Source organism: Triturus cristatus, chromosome 10, assembly GCF_964204655.1.
Source record: "Triturus cristatus chromosome 10, aTriCri1.1, whole genome shotgun sequence".
NCBI classification, from domain to species: Eukaryota; Metazoa; Chordata; class Amphibia; order Caudata; family Salamandridae; genus Triturus; species Triturus cristatus.
The window spans coordinates 993,023,948-993,048,404 of NC_140593.1; the positions used below are offsets into that span (position 1 = coordinate 993,023,948).

Here is a 24,457-nt window from a genome sequence, read left to right on the forward strand (position 1 = left end):
CGTATATGTAAATGAAAATTGATTCCTGAGTGCGGCGTGGACGTACTGGCGCAGGAGTCAGTGACGAATGAGTCACTGCGCTAGTGGGCGTGTCTGTCAGGTGTCAGCAGGGTAGTCATGGGGTCGCCCAAATGCCGGTCATCCATAGGTGGAGGGAAAGAGTGCGCTGCGTCGACGGTGGCATCGACGAGCAGGCGTGGGAGGGTGAAATTGGTCATCATAGCGACCAGGCAAGCGTAGTGAGCTGCCATTCAGATCAGGGGGTGGGAGAGTGTGAGGAGGGAATGGGTAAGGGGAGAAGGGGGAGGATAGTTCATGGAGAATACATTGCTGATTTTGGATATAAAGGATATAAACACATGTGTACACACGGACAGGATGGCGATTAATTATACTTTCCATTTGGCACATAAACACATCAATGTTGTCAAATCATACAGGTTAAATTGGTGGATATTATTGCCAGTACCATGTGTCCATAGATGTACACACATAAGTACAGTTGAACAAGATGGTGATTAATTATCCTATTCGTATGGTACATAAGTCGTTGATGCTGGCAATTTCATACAGGTTGATAGGTGAAATGAAACAATTGAAGGTTACCCCCTCTGGTTGGTAGAAAGGGATGGTCAATGACCTGCCACGTCATTTCCAGTTCGCGGTGTTTTTTCTTGATGTAGTGGTACACCATGAGGGGGTGGTGGTGGGGGGGGGGGGGGAGTACCTTACAATGAATGAGGCTCGTGTTGAATTATCCTCTGTTTGACCATTTGGGTGGTTTTACCAATGTAGATTAGGTCACAGGGGCACCGGATGGCGTAGATTACATTGTTGGTGCGGCAATTGGTGAGGGTTTTAAGTTTGTAGGTTGTTATCGGTGTTAAATTCCTTGGTGTTTAACATGCGACAACACACCACGCAGTTCTGGCATCTGTAGTGTCAAATGATGGGTGGTAGGCCCCACGTGGGCAGTGAAGGATTCCTGTGGGCATGGCTTCATAGGCCATGTGATGGCATGAACCAAGTGATTGGAGAGGTTGTCGCCTCTTTTATAGGAAAAAAGCGGAGGTTGTTGAAATGGTTCTTGTGTTCTTAGTATGGACCAATTCCTCTTAATGATATTGCTAACTTGATTACTGCAGGGGATGAACTTAGTAACAAAAGGGATCCGAGTGTTGCTTGTCTGTTTTGGGGCGTCAAGAGCTGTTCCCGGTGGCAATACCACGCTCTTTTGCGGGCTTGGGAGACCAAGCATGGTGGGTATCCTCTTTGGATGAGTTTGTTGGAGAGGATGGCTGCTTCTCGAAAGTAGTCTTTGCGCCACTTACAATTTCTTCTGATGCGCAGAAACTGGCCGTAAGGAAGGCCATCCCGGAGACTGCGCGGATGGTAACTGGAGTAGTGTAACAAGGTGTTGCGTTCGGTAGGTTTCCTGTAAAGGGTGGTACCAATGTTGCCATCCTCAGCGTGAAAGGTGATGTCCAGAAAAGGAAGATCATTGGATTTGCAACCTGATGTAAACTTCAGATGGGGTTGCGACTGATTTAGCCATGTAATGAAGGAATCTAAGGTGTTGGTAGAGTCCTTCCACAGTAGAAGAATGTCATCTATGTAGCGTCGCCAAAGTAAAATCTGGTTTTGGAAGGGAGTGGGAGGTGTAAGTATGCGAGTCTTTTCAAGGTTGTAGACGAACAAGATGGCAAAGTTGGCGGCAAAGCATGCCCCCATTGATACTCCTTTGATTTGTAGGTAGTAAGTATTGCGGTATATGAAGTAGTTATTTTGCAAAGCAATTCCAAGTAAGTCCATGATAAAGTCCGTAGGGATCAACGTAGGTCTGGGTCTGGCTCGCCCTCGCTGGACTACATGATCCCCATTCTGCCCACTTTGACGTAGGTACATTGTACTGGCAATCATTTTCACCTATCAACCTGTATGAAATTGCCAGCATCGACCATGTACCATAAGAATAGGATAATTAATCATCATCTTATTCAACTGTACATATGTGTGCACATCTAGATCATTAATGTATTTTCTATGAACACATGGTACTGGCAATAATGTCCACCAATTTAACCTGTATGATTGGCCAACATTGATGTGTTTATGTGCCGAATGGAAAGTATAATTAATCAACATCCAGTTTGTGTATACACGTGTTTATATCCATTATATCCAAAATCATCAATGTATTCTCCATGAACTATCCTCCCCCTTCTCCCCTTACCCATTCCCTCCTCACACGCTCCCTCCCCCTGATCTGACTGTCAGCTCACTACGCTTGCCTGGTCGCTATGACTACCACTTTCACAAGCCCTCCCACACCTGCTCGTCGATACCAGTTGACGGGGCGCTCTCTTTCCCTCCACCTATGGATGACCGGCATTTGGGCGTCCCTATGACTACCCTGCTGACACCTGACAGACACGCCCACTAGCGCGGTGACGCATTCGTCACGGACTCCTGCGCCAGTACGTCCACGCTGCACTCAGGAATCCATTTTCATTTACATATACGGCCGGCTTCCACTGCCGCATTGGACTCCGGCATGCCGACCACGACTGTGGCGGCTACATGCAGATCTTGAAATCCAGCGACCACGTTTACCTCTGATCCTTTCCAGGCATCCTTCTGCTCCGCTCAAGCGAAGCCCTTCTGTTAGACTCACCCACTGACCCTGCTCACACCCGTATTGCTGCCAGACAGCCAGCCCTGGACTTCTCCTGTTTGTCTCCATGTAAACAGGACGGACTCACCGGACGGCAATTTCCCATTTACACACCCCCTTCTCAGCACGCCGACATTGGATCAGGGATCCGACCCGGTCACCGGCCTCTTTGCCATACTCGCGCTGATTTTGCTGGGTAAATTAGGATGGCCCCTGGCTCACCTTCAACTCACACGAGGCTCTCAGTCCTCACGACCATCATTATAATTATGCACCCTTCCTTTCAGGTCCCTTGCTCTTCCGGATCGCCCTGACCTTTTCCAGCCTTTTCCCGATTCCTCACATTGCAACGACCGCGCCTTCCGGACCTTGTCCCCAGGCGAATTGATTGCGCACCAATACTTTTGCGCTCTCACCATGGTAAGGCATCTACCTTACTCCCGCCATCTTCTCTTGGCCCCCTGAGACCCCTCTCTCACCCTTTGTTCCTCTCGCTCCACAGGACCCCACCTCGTGGACTCTATTGTCACCAGTCCAGGGCAAGCTACGCTGCCCCACCTCCTTCATTCTTCAGGTACGCCTCACTACCCCGCCTCTTCAGCGCCCCTGATGCTTTCTCACATGCTCCCATCCCCCATCTCATTTTCCCCACCCTCCCTCGTACAGCACCTTGTACCGGCAACCTGGTCCTGATGATGATGATCCTAAATGACTAGGATCGAAACGCCGTCGACATACCAGCACAATTTGCGGCGCCTTTTTCAACTATGGTTCATTCAAAATGTCTCTAAAAGACATGATCAATCATTGTAAATAACTTTTCGTAAACCATATATTCTTGTACATATCAGTCACTTTTTCACGTTGCGCCACCGCTATTTTTCTCACTTGTCACCTGCGCCGTTCACCTTTGAGCGTCACTAGCACTTGCGAGCACAAAGTCTTTGGGTTGCCTCTGCAATCTTTGTTTACAGTGCTGATACAACTGTTCCCAATAGTCATTATAATTATTGTTTTCTTTTTCAAAATATATGATGCCTTGAGCACATTTTAAAACGAAGTATGAGTCTTCCTAATTCTTTTTCATTGTAATGTCTTGTACATACTTGTTAAGTAGCTTTCTCAATAATACCGGTTGAGACATTGTTGTTGCGCTACACTTACATAAGTGTGCATCATATACCAAGGCAGCTTCTATCAATGTGTGAAGCTGGTTTGGTACACTTATGTAAGTGGGCACCCTGCACCAATCCAGACAACCCTTATGGTGATTTTAGTGGTCTTAGACAACCGTAGAAAGTTCTCCAAGTGGTAGCTGTGGAGAGCAGCCTTCCGGCTTAGTCCAGTAGTGTAAAGCAGCTTGTTTTACCAGGACATAATCTTATAGGTATAGATTAAATGAAAAAGAACCACACAGTGTATTTATAAAAGTAGGTATTCATTATAAGACACTCACTAACACAAAGATATCTCCTTGCCGGAGATATACACAATGCACACAATACTTTTCAATAGAAACAGGTAAGTAGCACAAAATACACAGTGGTCACCAGGGGGAGACCAAAACATTTACTAAAATAGTGGTATGCGAACCACGACTCTAGTCAAGACTGTACCCAGAACATGTAGAAGTGCCGGGAACCCAAGGAACCACCCAAGGTGAGTATCTAGGAACCCCACGGAGGTCGTGTGCAGTGTGGGAACACAACCTTATTCTCAATACAAGTCAACGGGTAAGTCGTGGTTGCAATTTTAAAGAAGGACCCTTCCCAGTGGACCCAGAAGAAACCCAGTGGAAGACCAAAGGTTGGAGAGCCACCCCACCCGTGGATACCCTAGGAACCAGGATACCTACACCAGGGAAGCCGGGTCCATAGGTGTGAAGTGGCGTCGGAAACTGCCGAACTCAAAGGAGGACTTCAGGAAAATGCTGCTGCTGAAGAAGGCGAAAGTGTCCGTTGGAACCCAAAGGTGGAATCCAGATCAGAAGAACCTGCAAGCAGAGGGGACAGAGTCTATGCCACTCAGGGGTGACCAAGAGGCACGGAAGACGAATGCCCACCGATGTCGGGTGCTGCAGGAGAGATGACAGTGACCTTGGAGCTGCAGCTGTGAGGACCAGGCGACGCTGCGGAAGACCAGGAGCCGTTCACGAGCTGTCCCATGCCAGATGTCGAGAGCTGAGGGGTCGGTGTCCGCCGGGAGCACCAACAAGCCATGGCAACTGCAAACAATGTGGAAAGCGAAGAAGGTGCAGTGTCGGGACCGGCAAGGTCCAGCAGACTCACCACAAACAGGGTAGTCAGGGCAGGCCCCGAGCAATCAGGGGAGCCCACAAAAATCAAAGATGAACCTCAACAGGAACCAGAGGCACTGGAATCGCAAGAGGACCTCGTGCAGCTCACCAAAGATGCAGGCCCACGGTGCAAGTGATGCTGTGAGGACAAATATCTTGGTCGCAGGAGATGCTGGAGGTGGGGGCTACTTGGAGCCCGAAGATCTTGAGGGAAGGAAGCCAACAAGTCTTTGCAACAGCAAGTCGATCCCGTGCACATGGGTTTGGTTCCTGCAGCTCCGACGAAGGATACTGGCCTCAAACTTGGTGAGAGGACAGGGCAGGCCTCGTGGGATGAAAAGAACCACCACATGTGTTGCTGAGCCCTTTGGAGTCCGTGGGAGCCCAGGATCAGCAGACCAGTCAGCTTAGTTGCGTTGCCTGTCGATGCAGTGAATGACCCCTTCACTTCAAGGGAGATTCCTTTAGGTATCTTGGAAGCCCACAGGCCTTGGAAGGTTCCTGTATGGAGCATAGGCACGGAAGTTGCCGCAGACGAGTACAGCGACGAGACCAGGAGTCTTCCTAATTGCAGTCTTGAGGCCCAGAGTGAAGTCTAGAGTGCCCATACGGTCGAAGAATTGGTGTCTTGAAATGAATCTTGTCCCACGACGAATCTAGAGACCCACCCTCAGGAAAGCTCTTTGAAAGGGTTGGGACGATTCAGGGTTCCATCTCAGGGGAGGGGGTCGGACAGTGGGAAGGATGCTCTCATGTCCTTTGCCCAGTTTCGCACCAGAGCGGGAGCCAACGGCTCCCTGAGCTGGTAGTAACTGGACTATGCAAGGAGGGCACCAAATGTGTCCTTCAAGCAGACTGAGTGGCGCTGGCAAGTGCTCCCACCCGGCCCCAAAACACTAAACCCTGTCTGGAAGGTGGTCACACCTCCCTATGACAGGATACCTATTGTTCTGCCTTCCCCTGCCTGGGCCTAGCTCAGCAGCAGGAGGGTAGAATCAGGTCTCTGGTTGGCAGCAGCCATGTTGTGCTGTCAGTCTAGAAGACTGGTACCGGGAGCACGGAGGGCCTCTTGGAGGAGCTTTACAGTGCATGGAATCATACATGATTCCAATATGTTTGATACCAAACATGATAGGGTTTGTTACAGCCAGTTTAGAGATGGTCATCGTGTAATGACGCATGGCCACTCTATATATCGTAATGGCTGATGCACTTACAGCCCGGGAGAATGGACTCAGAAGGGTGTAGAGGTGTTCTGTTCCTGCAGGGGCACCCTCACACTTAGAATCAAGCACCCTGCCTCCAGGATTGAAAGGCCTGCTATAGGGATGACTTATTGGTTTTAAGTGCAGTGACCTTAGATATAGGAAAAACGGTATCTTTCGTAAGTGGTGCTAGCACCAGCTTACACAGGCTGCAATGACAGGCCTGTAGTTACAGTTAGAGTGGTCCCTCGTGGGTGGCATAATACATGCTTCAGCCCCTGGGGGACTCCTGGTGTGCCTATGCCCTGGGTACCTCAGTACCATATACTAGGGACTGATAAGGGTACACCAGTGTCCAATCTGGGTGGTACCTAAGTACTTACCATACCAATTTAGGGGAGAAAGCACAGAGACTGGGGTCCTGATTAGCAAGATCCCAGTCAGAAACAGCATAACACCAGGCAAAAGGTGGGGGTTACCATAAAAGCTGATCCTACTTTCCTACACACCCTCCCCCAAACGTAAGGAGATGAGACTAACCTTGCCCAGTCGAGTCTTCATTTTCTAAGTGGAAATATTGGGAGAGTCCATCTGCATTAGCATGGTTACTCCCAGGTCTATGCTCCACTGTATAGCCCATCTCCTGCAGGGAAATGGACCACCTCAAACGTTAGGGGGTTTCAACCTTCATCTGTTTAAGCCATAAGAGGGGCTTGTGGTCTGTTTGAACAATGGAGTGAGTGCCAAACAGTTATGGCCTCAGCTTCTTCAAGTCCCAGACCACAGCAAAGGCTTTCCTCTCAATGGCTGACCAACGTTTCTCCCTGGGGGTCAACCTTCTGCTGATAAAAGCTACTGGTTGATCCTGGCCCTCTGCATTAAGTTGTGATAACACAACCCCCACTCCTATCTCAGATGTATCTGTCTGGACGATGAAAGTTTTGGAGTAGTCAGGACTTTGCAGGATGGGAGAAGTGCACATGGCCTGCTTCAGGTCGTCAACTGCCTTTTGACAGCTTCCTGTCCACTGAACTTTCTTGGGCATTTTCTTAGATGCAAGATCATTCAGGGTACTCACAATGGACCCATTACACTTTACAAATCTTTAATGGCATCTTTATTGCGCCTTCACTTTCCGAATGAGCAGAACACCTGTTCCTTTCCAGCCTAAGTTTACTCGCCAGATGGGACTAGTAGGTGCTAAAAATAGCTCAACCTGTTAAAATTTAACTCGCACTTGCGAGTGGGCAAGTGGGTTTTTTGAGGCCTGAGAGACTACTGTTAATTTTGCATTAGTGGCAATATCTTCCTGTGACGGGATACATCCTTCAACGGACCGAAGATTTATTAGATTAATTATTCTCATCTACAGGCAAAATCCTAATTTTTAAGAGAGAAGGGTACAATTTCAAATCCTTGTGCTATAAATAATTCACAGTTGTTCAATATCAAGTTTGCAATAATCAGTGACTTTCTACTTGCGAGTCTAAAAGCTCCACCAATTTCAGGTCACTACTCCTTGCCAACTTGAGTTCTATAGTCAAAGATGACACATGGTCTCACCAAAAGTGGTCCATTCCCCCGGGTGCTGGACTTAGAATACATCTAAATTTTACTGATCATGGAATTTCTGGCCTTATTGTGAAAACAAACTACACAAGTTTCATTTGGCTGTTTGTAATTGTCTCCTTCGAAGATAGTTAAAGAGAGCTAATGACAGTGATGTTACTGCATTCACTTTTAGTGTAGGGATCAGATGGAAAGTGGAAAAAGAGATTGGAGGTTCCTTTCCAAACATCCTATCTCTCCTCAATTTTAAACTAAGTCAAGAAGCATGCACAAGATGCAACTTTGGCTGGCTCATGCGGAGGGTTACGATTAAAGTTTTTCAAGTTTAGAGCAATTTTTTCGATTGGTACAAAATACAAGGTAAGCAGGTATGTAGATGCTTCCATTTCCTTAAGAACACATCTATCATATTATGATGAGTATGAAGATTCATGTGGAGGATGTTGAAATTGCTGTAACAAGCCTTCAGTCAAGGTGCCAGGAACCTCTGGAGCTGAAAATCCAGTATTTAGGCAGATATAAGACAAAATCATAAAAAACATGTCTCTTCATTTTTATTTCATCTTTTTTCCTGGGAAGGGCTTTAGTCTTTTCCTTACAACTAGACAACTCTGAGCTTGTTTGTTTGTCACAGATTTCTTTAGCCTACTTTTCAGAAACCTCATGTTGACCGTTTCCATTTAATGCTGCAATTGTCTCTACCACACTCCTTAATCTCTCCTCCTTTCTCCTCTTCCTTTTAGGAGAAGACTACTTCACATAATGTCTCTTCCTAGAGCGCTGTAGGAAAATCAAGCCTAGCTGGCCCAATAACCATATGCAAACGCTAACAAAAATGCACAGTACAACTTTCCATTGGTGCTTTTTCACAATACACCTGTAGTATGCTGGGTTTCTGTTGCGGTAACCCCACCACTTTTTGCCAGATTTCTGATTCACTTCGACTTGATGTGCCCTGGGTCCCTGCCAATCAAGTTCCCACGGTCTGTGTTCTTTCCCAAAACTGTAACTTGTACCCCCAATTGGCACCTCTCTGGCCACATTTAAGTCCCTTGTAAAAGGTACCATGGGTACCAAGGGCACTGTGACCAGGGAAGGCCTCTAAGGGCTGCAGCACATATTGTGACACCCTTTGAGGTCCTGTACCTTAACACCACACACACTGCCATTGCAGGCTGTGTGTTTTGGTGCAAAGAAAAGTGAAGTCTCGACATGGCCCACATTCCTGTGTGCCATGCCTGCAACCCCGCTGCCTATGGTATAGGTAAGACACCCCTCAAGCTGGGTGCACTCTACCACGAGTTGAGGGTACAGTTGCATGAGCACTGTATCCCTACAGTGTCTAAGTTCATTTTAGACATTGTAAGTGCAGTAAAGCCATAAAGAGTACATGGTCTGGGAGTTTGACATTACGAACACCACAGCACCATAATGGCTTTACTGAATTCTGGGACGGTTGGTAGAAAACTTCTCAGCATAATAAACCCACATGGATGCCAGTGTGGGATTTATTATACCATGCACTCAGGGCCCCCTGAAAAACGACCAGCCTCTGGTGGGTTCCCCGACTGGTACACACCAGCCTGCCACCATAAGACAAGATTCTGGACCCCTGGGGTGGGAGCCGTTGCTCCCTGAGCCCAGAAACAAAGCATTTCCTGGGCGGAGGTGGTCACACCTCTCACAGGCCAGGAAGAGCCATCTGTGGCAGGGGAGCATCAAAGGTCCAGCCGCCTTAGTAACATGACCCACAGCCTCTCAGGAGTAGGGCCCCTTCCTGTCTCCCCTACATTTCGGCAGGAAAAATTTGCACAGCCCAGCAGGTGTGCCCACCTCTGCCAACCCCACCCCTCAGGTGGGGGAGGCGAGATGAAGCCCATTCTTCAGTGCCCGCCATCTTGCTGATGGCAGGCACTCTCCAATCAGGGTGAGGGATTGTACCCACTCCCCCACGTGGGGTGAGCACACCAAGGGTGTAGTCACCCTAAGGTCAGTAGCCCATTTGCTACTGACCTCGAGACTCCTAAAACGCCCCCTTAAATACAGTATTTAGGGGCCAACCCTGAACCAAGAAGAAAGATTCCCGCAAACGTACTAAGAAGGAGGAAGAAAGAAGACGCCCAGCAGAGGAGACTGCAGAGAAGAACTGACTTGGCCCCAGCCCTACCGGTCATCTGCAGTTTCCAGAGATCCTGCGCCAAATGTCGCCTTGTCTGCAGCCAGCGACCTCCAGAACCCCTGGCACTGACTGCCTTCCACAAACACAGAATCTCCTGTGAACAGCAACTCTGTTCAGAGGAAACAGCCAAGAAAGACTCCAATCCTGCTGAGGACAAAGAAACCCGATGCCTAGAACCACCACTGCACCAGACGCCTACGGACCGAGTCCGAGTGGCCCATCGGTCCCAGCGAGGTCCCCCAGCGCTCCAGAATCCGAGTCCACCGTGGGTTGACTCCTCCAGGACTCCACAACCTCACCTCTGCATGAAGACCTCCCCAAAAGCGAGTGGCCCTGTAAGGTGAAATCCGACCTCAGAAGTCACCCCTGCATCCAGGCGCCCTGCACCCTGGAGAAGAGAACCCGAGGTGCACCTACGTCCCCGAGCCATCCAACTTACCTGCCCAGCTGTTGGTTCCTCCTGGAAGCTTCCTGGACCGAGCCTCCAGCTAAAAAACAAAACCAGCAGTCCCCATTGAAAACAACAGGGCACCCAATGCCAAAACAGCACCCTCCACCCGGCCGCCGCTGTGGGTGCACCTTGTGTACTTAACTGGATCTCCCTTTGCCCTGCGCTTAAGTCCAGGTACTTTGCTCCCACAACCTTGTGGCCTGCTCGTGAACAGCCACCAACCGGCGGCCCCCAATCCCCCATTGGATAACACTGGGCCTCAGCACTCTGCACCCGGCTGCCCTAGTGTCGCTGAGGGTGTTTTGAGAGTGCATCCTCGACCCTGGGGGAATTCTGGTTCTAAACCCAGAATACCAACTCCCACAAACAAGTACTTATCTGTAAATCGTTAACTTCGTTTTCTCCCATAGGATTGCATTGACTGCTTTTGTTTGAAAATTGTTGGAAGTGTGGAGTTGGTTTGTATGGAACTCTAAGAAAACTGCATTTATATAAAAACTGCTTTACTTACCTTTTCTCGAAAAAATGTCCAAGTGTGATATCTAGGCATATCACCTTGAGTAGAAAAAGTAATCCATAAAGTAATCTGTAAAGTAATCCATAAAGTAATCTAACAGTAATTTCAACTATATTGAAAGCAATTACAAACCCGTAACAAAGTCATTTTTATTCAGCTTGCTTGTATTGTTCAACCTGCCTTGAAAAGTACCATTACACTTACCTATGTCAGGCTTGTTTGGTTCTAGGACATAAATATAACTAAATAATATTTTCACACAAACAAATTGGTCTGAGTTCAGTCTTTGAGTGTGTTACATCATTTCTTGCCTGAGTGTGTACAATAAATGCTTAGCACTACCCTCTGATTACGCCCAACTGCTCACCCACACTACCACAAATGGAGAGTAAGGTATTATCTACCTTTACCTCTGCCTACCTTTGGAGTTCCACTGGACTCTCTGCACACTATACATCACTTTGGTATATTATATACAGAGCTAACTTCCTATAAAACCTACCTGTCAGGTTTTAGGTTCTAAGATCTGGAAACACCATCCTCAGACGAACCGAAAGCACTTGGTCTTTTACTAATACCAAGCCGAGCACCCACAAGGAACAGGCACTATGCAGCAGACACAATTTTGCTTTTGTTTTCCTGCCACTGCAACTCCACAAGAGGAAAATAAAAAGAGACAGAAGAATAAAAAAAACATTCCCAGCCTCAAAGGACTTCCTCCAGTCCCTCACTGTACCACCTGACTTCCGCAGAGTAGGATAAAAACCATATTTTTTCTGTATAAATGCGTATCAACTGCACGTACTCCATAAACAATATCCTTATAAGACGTCATCTCTTTTGTCTTAAGCCCAGCAGAAGACAAACTACGTGGGCAATCGCTGGGGGACCAAGGCCAGCAGGAGTCTCAGCATATAATTTCTACAGTTCTTGTCTCACTTAAAAATAGGAAGATGCTGGGGATAGCATGCATTTTATGATGCCCAGTAGAGCCCGGCGGGACTTACATTCACACCATTTTCCTTACGTTTTTTTTTATTGTATCAGGGTGGGTTTATCCTCACATGTAACGACTGGAACAAGGACATAGGAGACAGACGTGATGATTGTACTGTTACATTCATATACTCACTACCCTATTCCTTGAATCCACTGAGGTGAGGCCACTGTTGGAGTACCCCTCATTGCCTGTCAATGTTTTCATGCTTTATATTTTCTTGAAAAAGTTTCTATTCACTGAAGTCTGGAGCAGCTCAAGATGGCAGAGATTTGGCTTCATCAAGTACTTTTCTAATGGAACTCAAAGTCTGCAATTCGATACATTGTATGGTAGTGTATCACATGCTACACATCACATATTAAATACAACTATTTAATAACACCTTGCACACAATTTTCAAAAAACACATCTTGCTCCTCTACAGCAGCCTTCATTTGTATGATAAAAGATAAACATTGGCACATAAGACCTGGAACACGTTTGTGAAACATTACCCATCTTCTTCTGCCTATGCACTTTACATAACAGACCTTGCATGTAATTGCCAGGGTGTATGCGTGGGTGTACAAACAGTTGGAAGGCCCATAAAGGAAACTTTTCTCTGACCTGAAGATTGTTTATGGTATTATTTACATGCCCACATACAGAGAATATAGGGAGGATAGTATAGGTTATGGAAAAGTAACACTACAGTGCATGAAAGCATACAATTCCTCGTGACTGTGGTTCTCACACCCAGCAGATGTTGCTGGAGGCCAACAAGTCAGATTACAATGTTCCTACCTCTCCTCTGCCCAGTGTAGCATGGGGTCCCACTCATTCCTCTGAAGTTCCACTAAGCTTGGTGGCTCCTCCACACGGTAGCTAGTACAATAAAATGAAGAGACAGTCAAAACAAAGGTCTAGAGCTGATGTGTCCAAAACTAATACAGAGAAGTGGATAAGACCGGGAGGTAGAGGCAGTTTTTTCATGACGGAGGTGTACGATAACCACATGGAATACGTTTAAATGCAACAAATTTAGCTAAAATTATTTACCTAGTCAGTATGCAAAGGTTGAAGGCGACTACTTTGTTGCTGGGAGGTTATGCCCGTATCTGAGGTTGAGCTAGTGTGATGTCTGAGGTGGTGCTGTTTTCTGTAGCAGCAGTGTGGAGTGTATGTCAGACTGCATTGATCATCTTCTACTGAGCAATCTAATGCATGGCGTAACCCTGTGGCATCTGCCTGTTGCATTGATATGGTGAAACCCTGTTGCCTCAGCAGGCCTCGTGGTATATACCATACTAGAAATATGTTTGGAAGTCTTTGATGTAAGCTGAACACTTATGTATGTTCATGTTGTCAGAGGTCCTATTGAAATGGGCACAATGCAGGTAGTGAAAAACACTTCACAAACAAACCCAAACATACAGTTGCATTTTTCGGTGGTTCAGACCCTCGACACCTGCCGTTTGCAGGGTATTAATACTTGTTATCAAATCCAAAATCTCATTGATTCTGTCTATTCCAACACTGACTCTCCTACCCTGGCCTATTTACTGGGCCTTGCTTAATGCAATATAACAGTTCATCTATCTTCTTTTAGATGACCTCTGTCTCTTTCCCATTTGCGTTTGGAGGCTGAGAACCTTAATGTCTACCATGGTTGTAGTACAGTATTGTTCCCTTATTTATTTAGTACTGTGTATATATATATATATCAGTCCTTGGAGTTGGGACTCCTCAGTTTGATTCTTTGTGAGGTTTGGATGTGTTCCTGGGAAAGACTTTAATTTATCCACTCCATGCACTGCATAACCTGTCTATCTGCTGTTCTGGCTATTTTTTGTTATACATTTCTACTAAGTGTGTATTGCTTCCTTCTAAAAACATACCAAGGTAGGAAAAGTCCATTGGGGTTATTTGGGGGTAGGGTAGTGTGCCATCCGTTGATAATGATCCAGAGTACGCTCATTTCACATGCAATTATGGGGCATTCCAGTAACATCCTATGAGCTGGGCGGCAAAGAGGCATTGCAGGTTGCATACACAGGTTCAACTTTAAATGGCCTGCTTGTACATGTACCTGAGCTGGAGGGTGATGGGTTGAGTTTACACATATGTCATGACACTTGAGTTATCCTGAAAACATGTGAATCCTGAACAATCACAGTCAACTGTTAAAGGGAACAGCAATAGACTACATATCCTATAATGTAAAGGGTGTTATGATGGGGCCCACTAATTTTTCTCATCACATTCATGTTCCAGATTTTGTATTGTGGAAGTGAAGGAATATGGGATGGGTGTTTTCTGGAACCAACTCTCTCCACACCAAATACATCTCTATTAATTGGTTAACGCAAGGAACTACACATGTACTTCGTCCAGCTGTATTTCTAGTTTCACAATTTTGTCACAATTTTTGTTCTGGTAATTCTGTTAATAGCATTTTAGTGGAACAGTGTAATTTTAAATGCTGCTGTGATATGAAACATGGTACATTTTGCTAATATTTGTTATTTATGTTTCAATTATGTTCTCTGATTCCAGAGTGGATTTATTTGAGGTCTATAAACATGCTATATAAATATATCCAATGAATGCAATATGATTCCGCACAAGTATGTGATGCAGGTGAAGTGCCATTCATCTATGAAAACTGGCAAGGATGTTGGTGTGAGATACAAATGGTATCCCTTAGAGACCCCAAAAATCTATTTTGTGTCTCTGAAATGGGGTCAGCATAAAAACAGAAAGTACGTCTTGCTCTCAGAGTGAGGTTCTTTGAGCAAGACAGTAGATCTAGAAAGGGAGGTGGAAAGGCGTTCTTTGTTTGGGAGAACCACAGCTAAAATAAACCACGGCTATTTCATGAGTTGTGCAAGTACTTTCTTTCACAAGGGGATTAGAGCCTGCTGGTGACAAATCTGGACAATTTCCCCATATTTATTGGGGAGATTCAAACAGCTTTAACCAGACCTTTGACTTTGGCCTAGAAATCTTTGCAACGGTATATTAAATGTGATTTAAAAACATGACATGATTAATAAATGTGTGTAAAAAGGGTGTGCACATGCATAGTGGTCGCACCTTGCATAATTTTGAAACTGTACTACAGCGGTTGCAGAAGTAGTTTGACAAGTCCAACTGGTAATCAAGACGGCAATGAGTTAAGCCTCACTGTAACGCAGGGGGTCCCAACCCTTTGTGATCAAAGAGCAACATTTGTGTGTCAGTTCAAATAGTGAACATCTGAACCCAAACGGAACATATATGCTTTATATGCAAAACAATCATTAGTGTGGTAGTAAATCTATTATGCTTAAATAATACACTAAATTCTGCAGTAATCAACAGTATTTTGGGGTAAGAGAAATGTATTGGTATACTGTGCATTTAAAGCGCATTACTACCCAGAGATCATGACCACAATTAGATTTGATCTAAAGACCAATTTACCAAAGATGTGGGTTCTTCTCAAGAAATTGTAAACCAATAGTGCCACATTTTTTAAGAACTTTGTGCCAGGAAACCTGGCCAATAATGAAATTATGTAATGCCTATTCTGTAAGGTAGCCAGACTGCGCTCCCTTATAGATTTGCGGTATACTAGAGGCAAATTGATCATTTTGCAGTACATTAGGCCCGTAACTTTGGTACAAAAAAAATGGGATTAAAACACAATTTAATAAAGAGATTTAGTGCACTTTACTACTGACCCTTTAAGACAATCGTTGAATGTGGCTCAGATAATTCTGCCCCATCCGCAAATCCCTGTTTGCACACGGTTATGAATTACAAGTTATATGAATGTATAGCATCCAGTTATAACAGGGTGCAATAAAGTATGCAATAGGAGAAAAGGACATAGTAAATACAGGAACATGTGTATTTTGATAAAGTAGGCATCAAAATCTGGATTTCTTAGCCAAAATTTAATACACGTTTGTTATCACACCAAATTAATTCCAATCCCTGCAGTTGTAGATGTCATTAGATGCAATAAATATTGTGCCCTACTCTAAGCCACTCATTATGAGGGCCTCAGTAGTAAATGATGCATGAAGGGTATATTGGATAAAAACGTTGGTCAAAACTTGGAGGAGTTGGAGGGTTCACCCCATGACCCTTCTAATAAATCTAGGTGAAACCAGTTTATTAACATTGGTCTAAACATGGTAGGTTACAAAGACCACTTTCTGGGACCACGAGGTAGAACTGTGTTCTACCCAGGAATACCTTGTATAGTACCATGGCATAACTGTGAGAAACTGATCAGATTCAAGGCCATTCACACTGGGATGTTAGCGTACTTTGCAGTTTTCCGTAATACTCACTTACTACATGTGGCACGTTTCCATGAAGCATCATTTAGCACACTATCCAGCAAGGTTTTATAATGACCTTGAAATACAGACTTTACTACTTCAGTAATGGCAGTGTAGGGCCATCTATGAAAATTCAAGGAAAACCACAGCCTGCAGAGGTAAAACTCAGCTGTTTCTTTATCAAACAACTCATCCACAGACGAGTCTTTCCAGGTAAATTAGCAGATTGCAAAAGTAAGCACAAGACATTGAAGTCACACAAGAATGCCCCGTGACAAAGCTTTTGACAGGATTCCACTGCTCACAAAAAAGATGTTTGTCATTAAATGCGCCATTTCAATTTGAGAAGTAAACTACACATATCCCGGATTCATGGGTAGAGTTATCAGGGACAGCAAAGCTTTATAAGGTGCATGATACTCCCATTGAATTATGGGGGGAAACATCCTGCTCAATTCCATACCTGATCCAAATGCATCAGGCAGAGAGGACTGCACCTCTCTGTTACCTTAAAATTGGTTAGATATCATTAGGGAATTATTCCCTAGTGTGCCTGCAGTTAGTCCAGTCCCAAAACAGCAAGTGATGAACTGGGCAAACCAAGGCACATCTTTATTAAACAGCATGGGACAGATTTCTATTTAGCCAGCCTCAGCAGAGGCCAGAATTCTAGGAGTGCAAAATGAAAAAATAAACAGGGAAACCAATCAATAGACTTGGGAGTTTTCCATAGTTTCCGTTAACACTTTCCATTACGCTCCAATTAGCACACCTTGTAGTTTCCATAATTGTCCAGGTCGTACACTGTGCTTTTTTGACAATGTCCCGCTAGCACATGTTGCTATATTTTTTTTTATCCCAGCTATCACTTTACATTTCTTCATAATTCTGCTATAAATTCACTTTGTAATATTTCAGAATATCAACACTATGCACAGTCAGCAATTCCATAGTATCCCAGTTATCATTCTTTTGTAATTTTCCATAGTTCTGTAGCCAGCATTCTTCGCCATCTTCCATAAAGCTGCTAGTTTAAACTCTTCAGTAACTTTAAAATGCTCCTTTAAGCACAGCACATGGCCCTTTCCAAAATTTCACTTCGCTGGGGTCAGACCTGCTGTAGTGTTTATCTAAAGATTATTCTGCATAAATGCCTCAGACCCTAGGATCTTGAAACCTCTGTGGTTGATCTAGACAATCCTCGAAGGAACAAATGTCAGGGTGGTAGCTGCTGAGAGAAAAAGCAATCAGTGCGGTCTCTTCAGCATCCTAATTAAGACATAGTTGTAAGGAACACCTGGACAGCATCACTTTGTGGTGCTGTAAGCAACATGTTGCTCACAAACTACACGTTGGGTATCACTGCTGAAAAGCCTTCCATGGGAAACGTCCTAGGTCTAAGAAGATTTATTTAAAGTTGAAGATGTGGCAAGATTAATACAGGGAAGGCACTTAGAACCCCTGATCCAATTCTCAGAGAAGTACAGCCTGTTCACGTATAGAAATGTAATGGTGGACCTTGTGAATTACTGTTCAGGAGGTTCCGGGCACACTTACCAGATAGTATCTGTCTCCAGAAACTTCACTGCAGCTCGGATAAGTTGCTCTTTGTTACGTTGAGTCGGGTTGTCCAAAGCAGTGTTGCACAAGGTGGTCTATAAAGAGGATCAAAAACACATGAGTGATAAGTCTACAGGGGCTTGTAAAATGCCAACAACCTACTAATACATTTCTGGCAACCATTCAACGCCCCAGTACATATAGCCCCTTTTCACTGTGAATGGATTCTTGTAGGTGGGTGTCATATAGTGCCTTGCAATAAAAATTTGTCAGATGAACCTGGTGATGGTGGTACAGTGGGTAATTGATGGGATGATACTAATGGTGTTAATATGTTTTTATGTAAAATCATTAAAATGTATGCATGCAATATTTATACAAACTGAGCAGGGCACCATAGGAGTATAAAAACTTAGCTGCCTTGAAAAAATGTCGCTTTACACAATAATCCACTTTTCCCAACAATCAAGTTTGTAGTTCCTTGATTGTGTGTTCCACTGCATTGGGGCAGACCATAGACCAGCAGTGAGGCATTTCCTTAGTCTAGCCATGGCAAAACCCGAGCCGTAGCCACAAAGTGAAGTGTTTGTTACAGATTAACCTTTTTTATATTCCGGTATGATGATCTGGATGAAGATTGTGTTTGAGAATGCAACATTGGATTTGGCATCCATGGGATTCTATTACAGGACCGGAGGCTTCGTATTATGCTTCTCTTTCTATTTATTGCTACCCACAGCAGCCAATGAAAACTTTTGTTACATGAAAAACAACAACATTTCTCATGATGCATATGTCACATCACTTCCTGCAGGGCCCCATAAGAGCCAGCCATACCGGAACTAGTCCTCTTTCTTTGCTGCTCACGCAGACAGTTAAGTGAAAGCTCCGATTTTTGATGGGCATTGGATTCGATTTAATTGATTTTGATGGATATGTGATTTCTGCTAGCGATAGCTATTGTCTATGCCAACCGCTTATAATACGATAATGTCTAGGTTTCCGGCGCGCGCGCCCTGATTTGTGTGCAACCTTTTTGATTGCTGGGGGTTTAAATTGCGCTGCGGCGCTTTGTGGGCACCGCGGAGGAGCGCGGTACGATCTGAGGCATATTTGGACAGCGAGCGGGCCGAGGCGCGAAAGCGCATGTTTCAGATTGAAATAACTTACACGCGGCGCTCGCCCGCTTCGCATGCCCCTGCTTGCGCTTTACCAATTTCAGCACCAGGTACCGTCCCGCCTTCGGCGGGTTCAACCTTGATGATTTATGGGCGCTGGGCTTCCCTTGTACGCCGCTGACGCCAGGAGCCGGGTACTTTTAGTTTCGTTCGTGTTTCCACGACCCGATTAGTTTAGTTTTTTAGGCATTTGGGCTTAGTTTTTACTCGAAGAGCACTGCTGACGCCTGGCTGGCTGCAATAACGACCTGGGCCTGGGCCTGGAGGGAGCACACCTCCTTGTATTTGATATTTGCTCTTGGGTCCACTACGCCCTGTGGGCTGGAATAATTGTTCTACAGCTGCTGCTGAGGAGCTAGGTACCGGTGCTGCTGTGCTGTGGGTTGGCTCCCCCCTTGGATTTCCTCCTTGATATTACCTTATGAGTAATTACCGTTACAAGTGTGGCTCCACTATGGATACGTGGGTGCTCTATGAGGAGGACGATACCTTGTATGAAGAGGAGGTAGGAGGACCTGCCATTGAGGACAATATTGTTGAGGCCCTGGATGCTTCTGTCCAGGAGTCGGTCAGCAAGGCCCTAGAAAAAGCAGTTCCTGGAACTGTACAACAAGCTCTGGCGACGGCCTTAAAGCCCATCACTAAGCAGCTGGAGAGGTTTGCAAAGAAGCATGGCTTCCCTAAACAAACAGAGGGGACGTCAGGTGAGTCCCGGGGTCAGTCTTGGCCGCATTCAGAGTCCTATGAGGCGCTTCCGCGCCCAAATCGAGAGCGTGTGAAGGTTCAGGACACTGACACAGAGTCTACGTCCACCTCCTCTGACACCCCGGATGACTCCCCTCCAAAAAAGAAGTCCAGGAAGACTAAGCATGCGGAGCCTTCCCCGCCGGCTCCTACACCCTTTACTTTCAACCCCGCAGATATTGTGCACTCCAGATCATCGGACTGGTTACCGGCTCCGGAGGTGGCGGCGTACTTGCACGAGAACATACGCAAGGGGTTTGATAAAGAGGTACGCAACAGGCTAAGATCAGAATGCCCGAGGCCGGACCTCTCAGACAAGGTGGCGGAGACGCCGGACATTGACCCCAGCATGCTAACGTTTCTGAAAAAGTTCGCCAAGGATCCCAAGAAAGGGATTGATCGCGCTTGGCGGGGTTGCCAAGACAAGCTCCTGGACGTTGTCGGGCCCCTGGCAAAAATTTTGGAGATGGCCCTGGAGGCGCAAGAATCAGGGAGTACGATTGACCCCCACGTGCTAGCAGGCTGGACCCAACGGGCTATCTGCTTGCTAGGGAATGCCAACTGCGCGATATCTACAGAGCGCAGGAAATCGATATTAATGCGGATGGATGCCAACCTTACTGAGCTGGCAGCGTCGGAACCTGGACCGTTGGCGGACGGGAACCTTTTTGGTGACCGATTTGTAAAGGACGTCGCGAAGTATGTGGGCACGTTCACTACCCTGGACAAGGCTCAAGCCGAGATCAAGCGCGTTTTTCACGCTGGTGTTTTCAATAGGGCCGGACGAGGGTGGGGACGCTCGTTTGGCCGTCAGCACTCCCAAGGTCCCCAGCGAGGAGATTTCGGACGCGGCAGGGGTGACTGGGACTCCACCCGTGGTGGCACTTTCTACCCCACCAGACAGCGCTCCAACAAGCGGCGCTTTAACAGAGGCTCCTACCGCGGAGGATTCCAAGCCGCAGATTCCTCAGGTGAGCACTCCAGATTTACTTCCTCTTCCCTTGGGGGGGCGTATTCGGTATTTCTTTCACAATTGGGCTCAGATATCACAAGACGCTTGGGTACTACAGACTGTTCAGGGGTTCCATCTAGAGTTTTTTCAGACACCCCGTCAGGTACAGCGCCCCAGGCAGCTTTCTTTTTCCCAACTCGAGTGCGATTTTATAGATTCCGAAATAGACGCATTGCTGCAGAAACGCGCGATAGCTCCTTGCAAAGAGGGCCCTCGCGGTTTCTGCAGCAATATTTTTCTGGTACAGAAGAAAGCAGGCGGTTACAGGTTAGTACTCAATTTGAAGGATTTCAACCACTTTCTGATTTACAAACGTTTCAAGATGGAGGGCATCCATCTGTTGGCGGATTTACTGAAACCAGGGGACTGGTTGGTCCGTCTGGACCTGAAGGACGCTTATCTGTCCGTTCCCATATATCGTCCCCACCGCAGATTCCTTCAGTTTCAATGGCGGAACCGGTGGTACGAGTATTTGGTCCTTCCTTTTGGACTTTCCTCAGCACCGTGGTGCTTCACCAAGGTGCTGAAACCGGTCGTGGCCTAACTCAGAGAACAAGGGGTTCGCATGATTGTCTACTTGGACGACATGCTCATTATGGAGCACTCTCCAGAGCTAGTGGCTCGGCATCTGCGCATGACCATTCATATTTTGCAGAACCTGGGGTTCGTGATCAACGAACTGAAATCAGTCCTCTCTCCCACGCAGACGATAGACTTTCTGGGGTTCGTCATAAATTCTCAGACGGCCCAGCTCTGCCTTCCGAGCTCCAAGCTACGGGATATCAAGAAAGAGCTACGCTTGTTCCTGTCCAAACAGGTGGTCTCGCTCAGGGGGATTGCCCGGATAGTGGGCCTCCTTGCGTCATCCATTCAGGCGATATTCCCGGGCCCACTGCACTACAGGGCCCTTCAACGCCTAAAGATCCAACACTTACAGAAGGGCCTTTCTTACACAGACGTAGTCCCTCTTACCCAGGAGGTGAGGGAGGAGATGCAATGGTGGTTGGCCCACGTCGAGGCATGGAACGGCAGAGCAATCTTCGGCTCGTTGCCAGAGGTGGTCATAGAGTCCGACGCCAGCCGTTGGGGTTGGGGAGCGCGCTGCGGAAATATTTCCACAGGAGGACGGTGGTCCCTAGACGAGTTAAATCTTCACATAAATTGTCTAGAGCTCCTCGCGGGATCCTTTGCGATCTGGACGTTGGCCCCCAGGCAGACCTCATGTTGCATCCTTCTTCGGATGGACAATGTGTCGGCGGTCCGATACATCAACAAATTGGGGGGCACGAGGTCCTCGATGCTGGTAGAGATAGCGAAAGCCTTTTGGCATTACTGCCTGACCAACCAGATATCGGTGGTAGCGGAGTACATTCCAGGTCAGTCCAACGTGGTGGCGGATTGGAACTCTCGCCACCTCAGGGACTACAGCGACTGGCAACTTTGCCCACGAGTGGTCCACTGGTTACAGGAGGTTTGGGGACGCTGCGAGATCGACCTCTTTGCTTCCAGGCTGAACCGTCAAATGACGCAGTTTTTCAGCTGGAGGCCGGACCCTCTGGCGCTGGCGACAGATGCCTTGGCACAGGAGTGGACTCAGCAGTTGAATTACGCGTTCCCACCGTTCATCCTCATTCCCCGAGTGTTCACTCAGGTGATGCACCAGAGAGCGGAAGTGATACTGGTGACTCCCCTGTGGAAGTCGCAGCCTTGGTTCCCGTTGCTGATGGAGGCGAGTTGCGACTTCCCCAGGAGGATCCCTTGGTCCTCGACCATGCTCCAGGGCCCTCAGGGGGAGACACACCCGATGGTGCTATCGGGGCACCTGACCCTGATGGCCTGGAGACTTTCAGGCAGCGTTGGCAAATGCCAGGATTTTCGGACCAAGCTGCAAGCTTTATCAACCAGGCGTGGGCCCCCTCTACCAGGAAACGATATTCTTCGGCCTGGGGATGCTGGGTTCGTTGGTGCATGGGACAGCATGTGGATCCCGTGGGGGCAGGATTACCCTATGTTGTAAATTTTCTTTCGGAGAAGGCGTCGCAGGGTTTAGCCTACCGCTCGGTTAATAACTTCCGCTCCGCCATCTCGGCAGGCCACTCTCAGATCGAGGGCAAGCCTGTCGGGATGCATCCTCTAATCTGTAAACTCCTAAAGGGCATTAGAGTAGCCAATCCTCCCAAACCAAAGTATTCCTCTTTGTGGGATGTCTCGATGGTTCTGTCCCTCTTCAATAGTTGGCCGGACAACAATATGTTGTCCAGGAAGCAGTTGTCGGCCAAACTGGCCATGTTACTTTGCCTAGCGGCTTGCAGACGTTCCTCGGATGTTAAAGCGCTCGATATTACAGGTAGAGTATTTACTCCAGAGGGCGTTTCGTTTAATATTACGTCTAGAACAAAAACCTTGTCACGTAGTGTGGATTATCATGCTTTTCCTGATAATGCTAAACTTTGTGTGGTTCAATGTCTCAAGGCTTACGAAGAATGTACCAGGTCTCTCAGGCCTGATGGTGTGGTACAACTGTTAATTGCTCTGCAAAAACCGTATAAACCTGTTACTGCGGCTACCATAGCCAGATGGCTGAAAGGTGTTATGCAAGAGGCGGGGGTGGATACCCAAGTGTTTGGTGCACACTCTGTTCGAGGCGCCATGGCCTCCAAGACTTTCATGCTGGGTTCTACGGTGCAAGATATCATGCGTTCTGCAGACTGGTCGTCTGAATCCACGTTTAAACAATTTTATTATAAACCGGTGGGTGATATATCCTCTGTTGTTTTTAATCAGCGTTAAACTAGCATAATACGAAGCCTCCGGTCCTGTAATAGAATCAAAAATTAGCTAGCATTCGCGCCAAGAATTTTCAATTCTATTAAGGACACGGAGGCGAGGATTATCCCACCCGGTTAAATTACTGTAATGTAATTTTTGCCCACCCGTGTTATATATACTCTGTTTTGACAGAAGTTACGGGTTGTTTATTTCTATTCTTTCAGGATCTGACAAGAAGATGGATTGATCCACTGTACGGAGTGACGTGTTTCCCAGCTGGTCTGGTGTTCTTCCACGTTGGAAGCTGTTGTTGTTGAACTTTAATATTTTCGAACTTTAATACTTATTGGACTTCTGTTCGGAGCAAAGAAAGAGGACTAGTTCCGGTATGGCTGGCTCTTATGGGGCCCTGCAGGAAGTGATGTGACATATGCATCATGAGAAATGTTGTTGTTTTTCATGTAACAAAAGTTTTCATTGGCTGCTGTGGGTAGCAATAAATAGAAAGAGAAGCATAATCCTCGCCTCCGTGTCCTTAATAGAATTGAAAATTCTTGGCGCGAATGCTAGCTAATTTTTGATTCTTCTGCACAAGAGAGTGCGGTCATGGTTGGGGAGATGGCAGGCCCATGAATCGGACATGAAAATAATTATTTCATTTTGACAGGAATGTTTTGTTGACAGTGTTTGGATATCCATTCATCTATTTGCCTCAGAAACTATGCATGGGCAATTATGTATTGCTCCGCAGTGATCTTAAAGTTCAGCTGGGCACTGGTGGACGTTCATAATTATGTTTTAAATCATGTTTTATAGAGGCTCCATTTAATAGATAACTAGCTTTGGAAAATGTCTGATCAGGCACTGAAAAAGACCAAGATTTTGGCTTTACCACCACTTGCAATAGTTAATCTTAAAATGGCTGCCAATTCATAGTGACACATCTGCACACATGCTGATGCATCGGCATCTATTTTTGAATGGGTCTTT

General features: G+C 46.4%; 1 protein-coding gene across 2 annotated transcripts in view; it reads right to left on the reverse strand.

The window, feature by feature from the left end:
• The window catches only part of ATPAF2 (ATP synthase mitochondrial F1 complex assembly factor 2), a 223,041-nt gene that overhangs the window by 48,145 nt on the left and 150,439 nt on the right, over positions 1-24,457 (reverse strand). For both annotated transcript variants that reach the window (XM_085628961.1, XM_085628962.1), the window contains 2 exons: positions 17,762-17,859; positions 12,675-12,755 (listed from right to left, as the gene is read on the reverse strand). In XM_085628961.1, the coding sequence (XP_085485087.1) occupies positions 12,675-12,755; positions 17,762-17,859 (179 nt within the window). The remainder of the gene's footprint in view (positions 1-12,674; positions 12,756-17,761; positions 17,860-24,457) is intronic.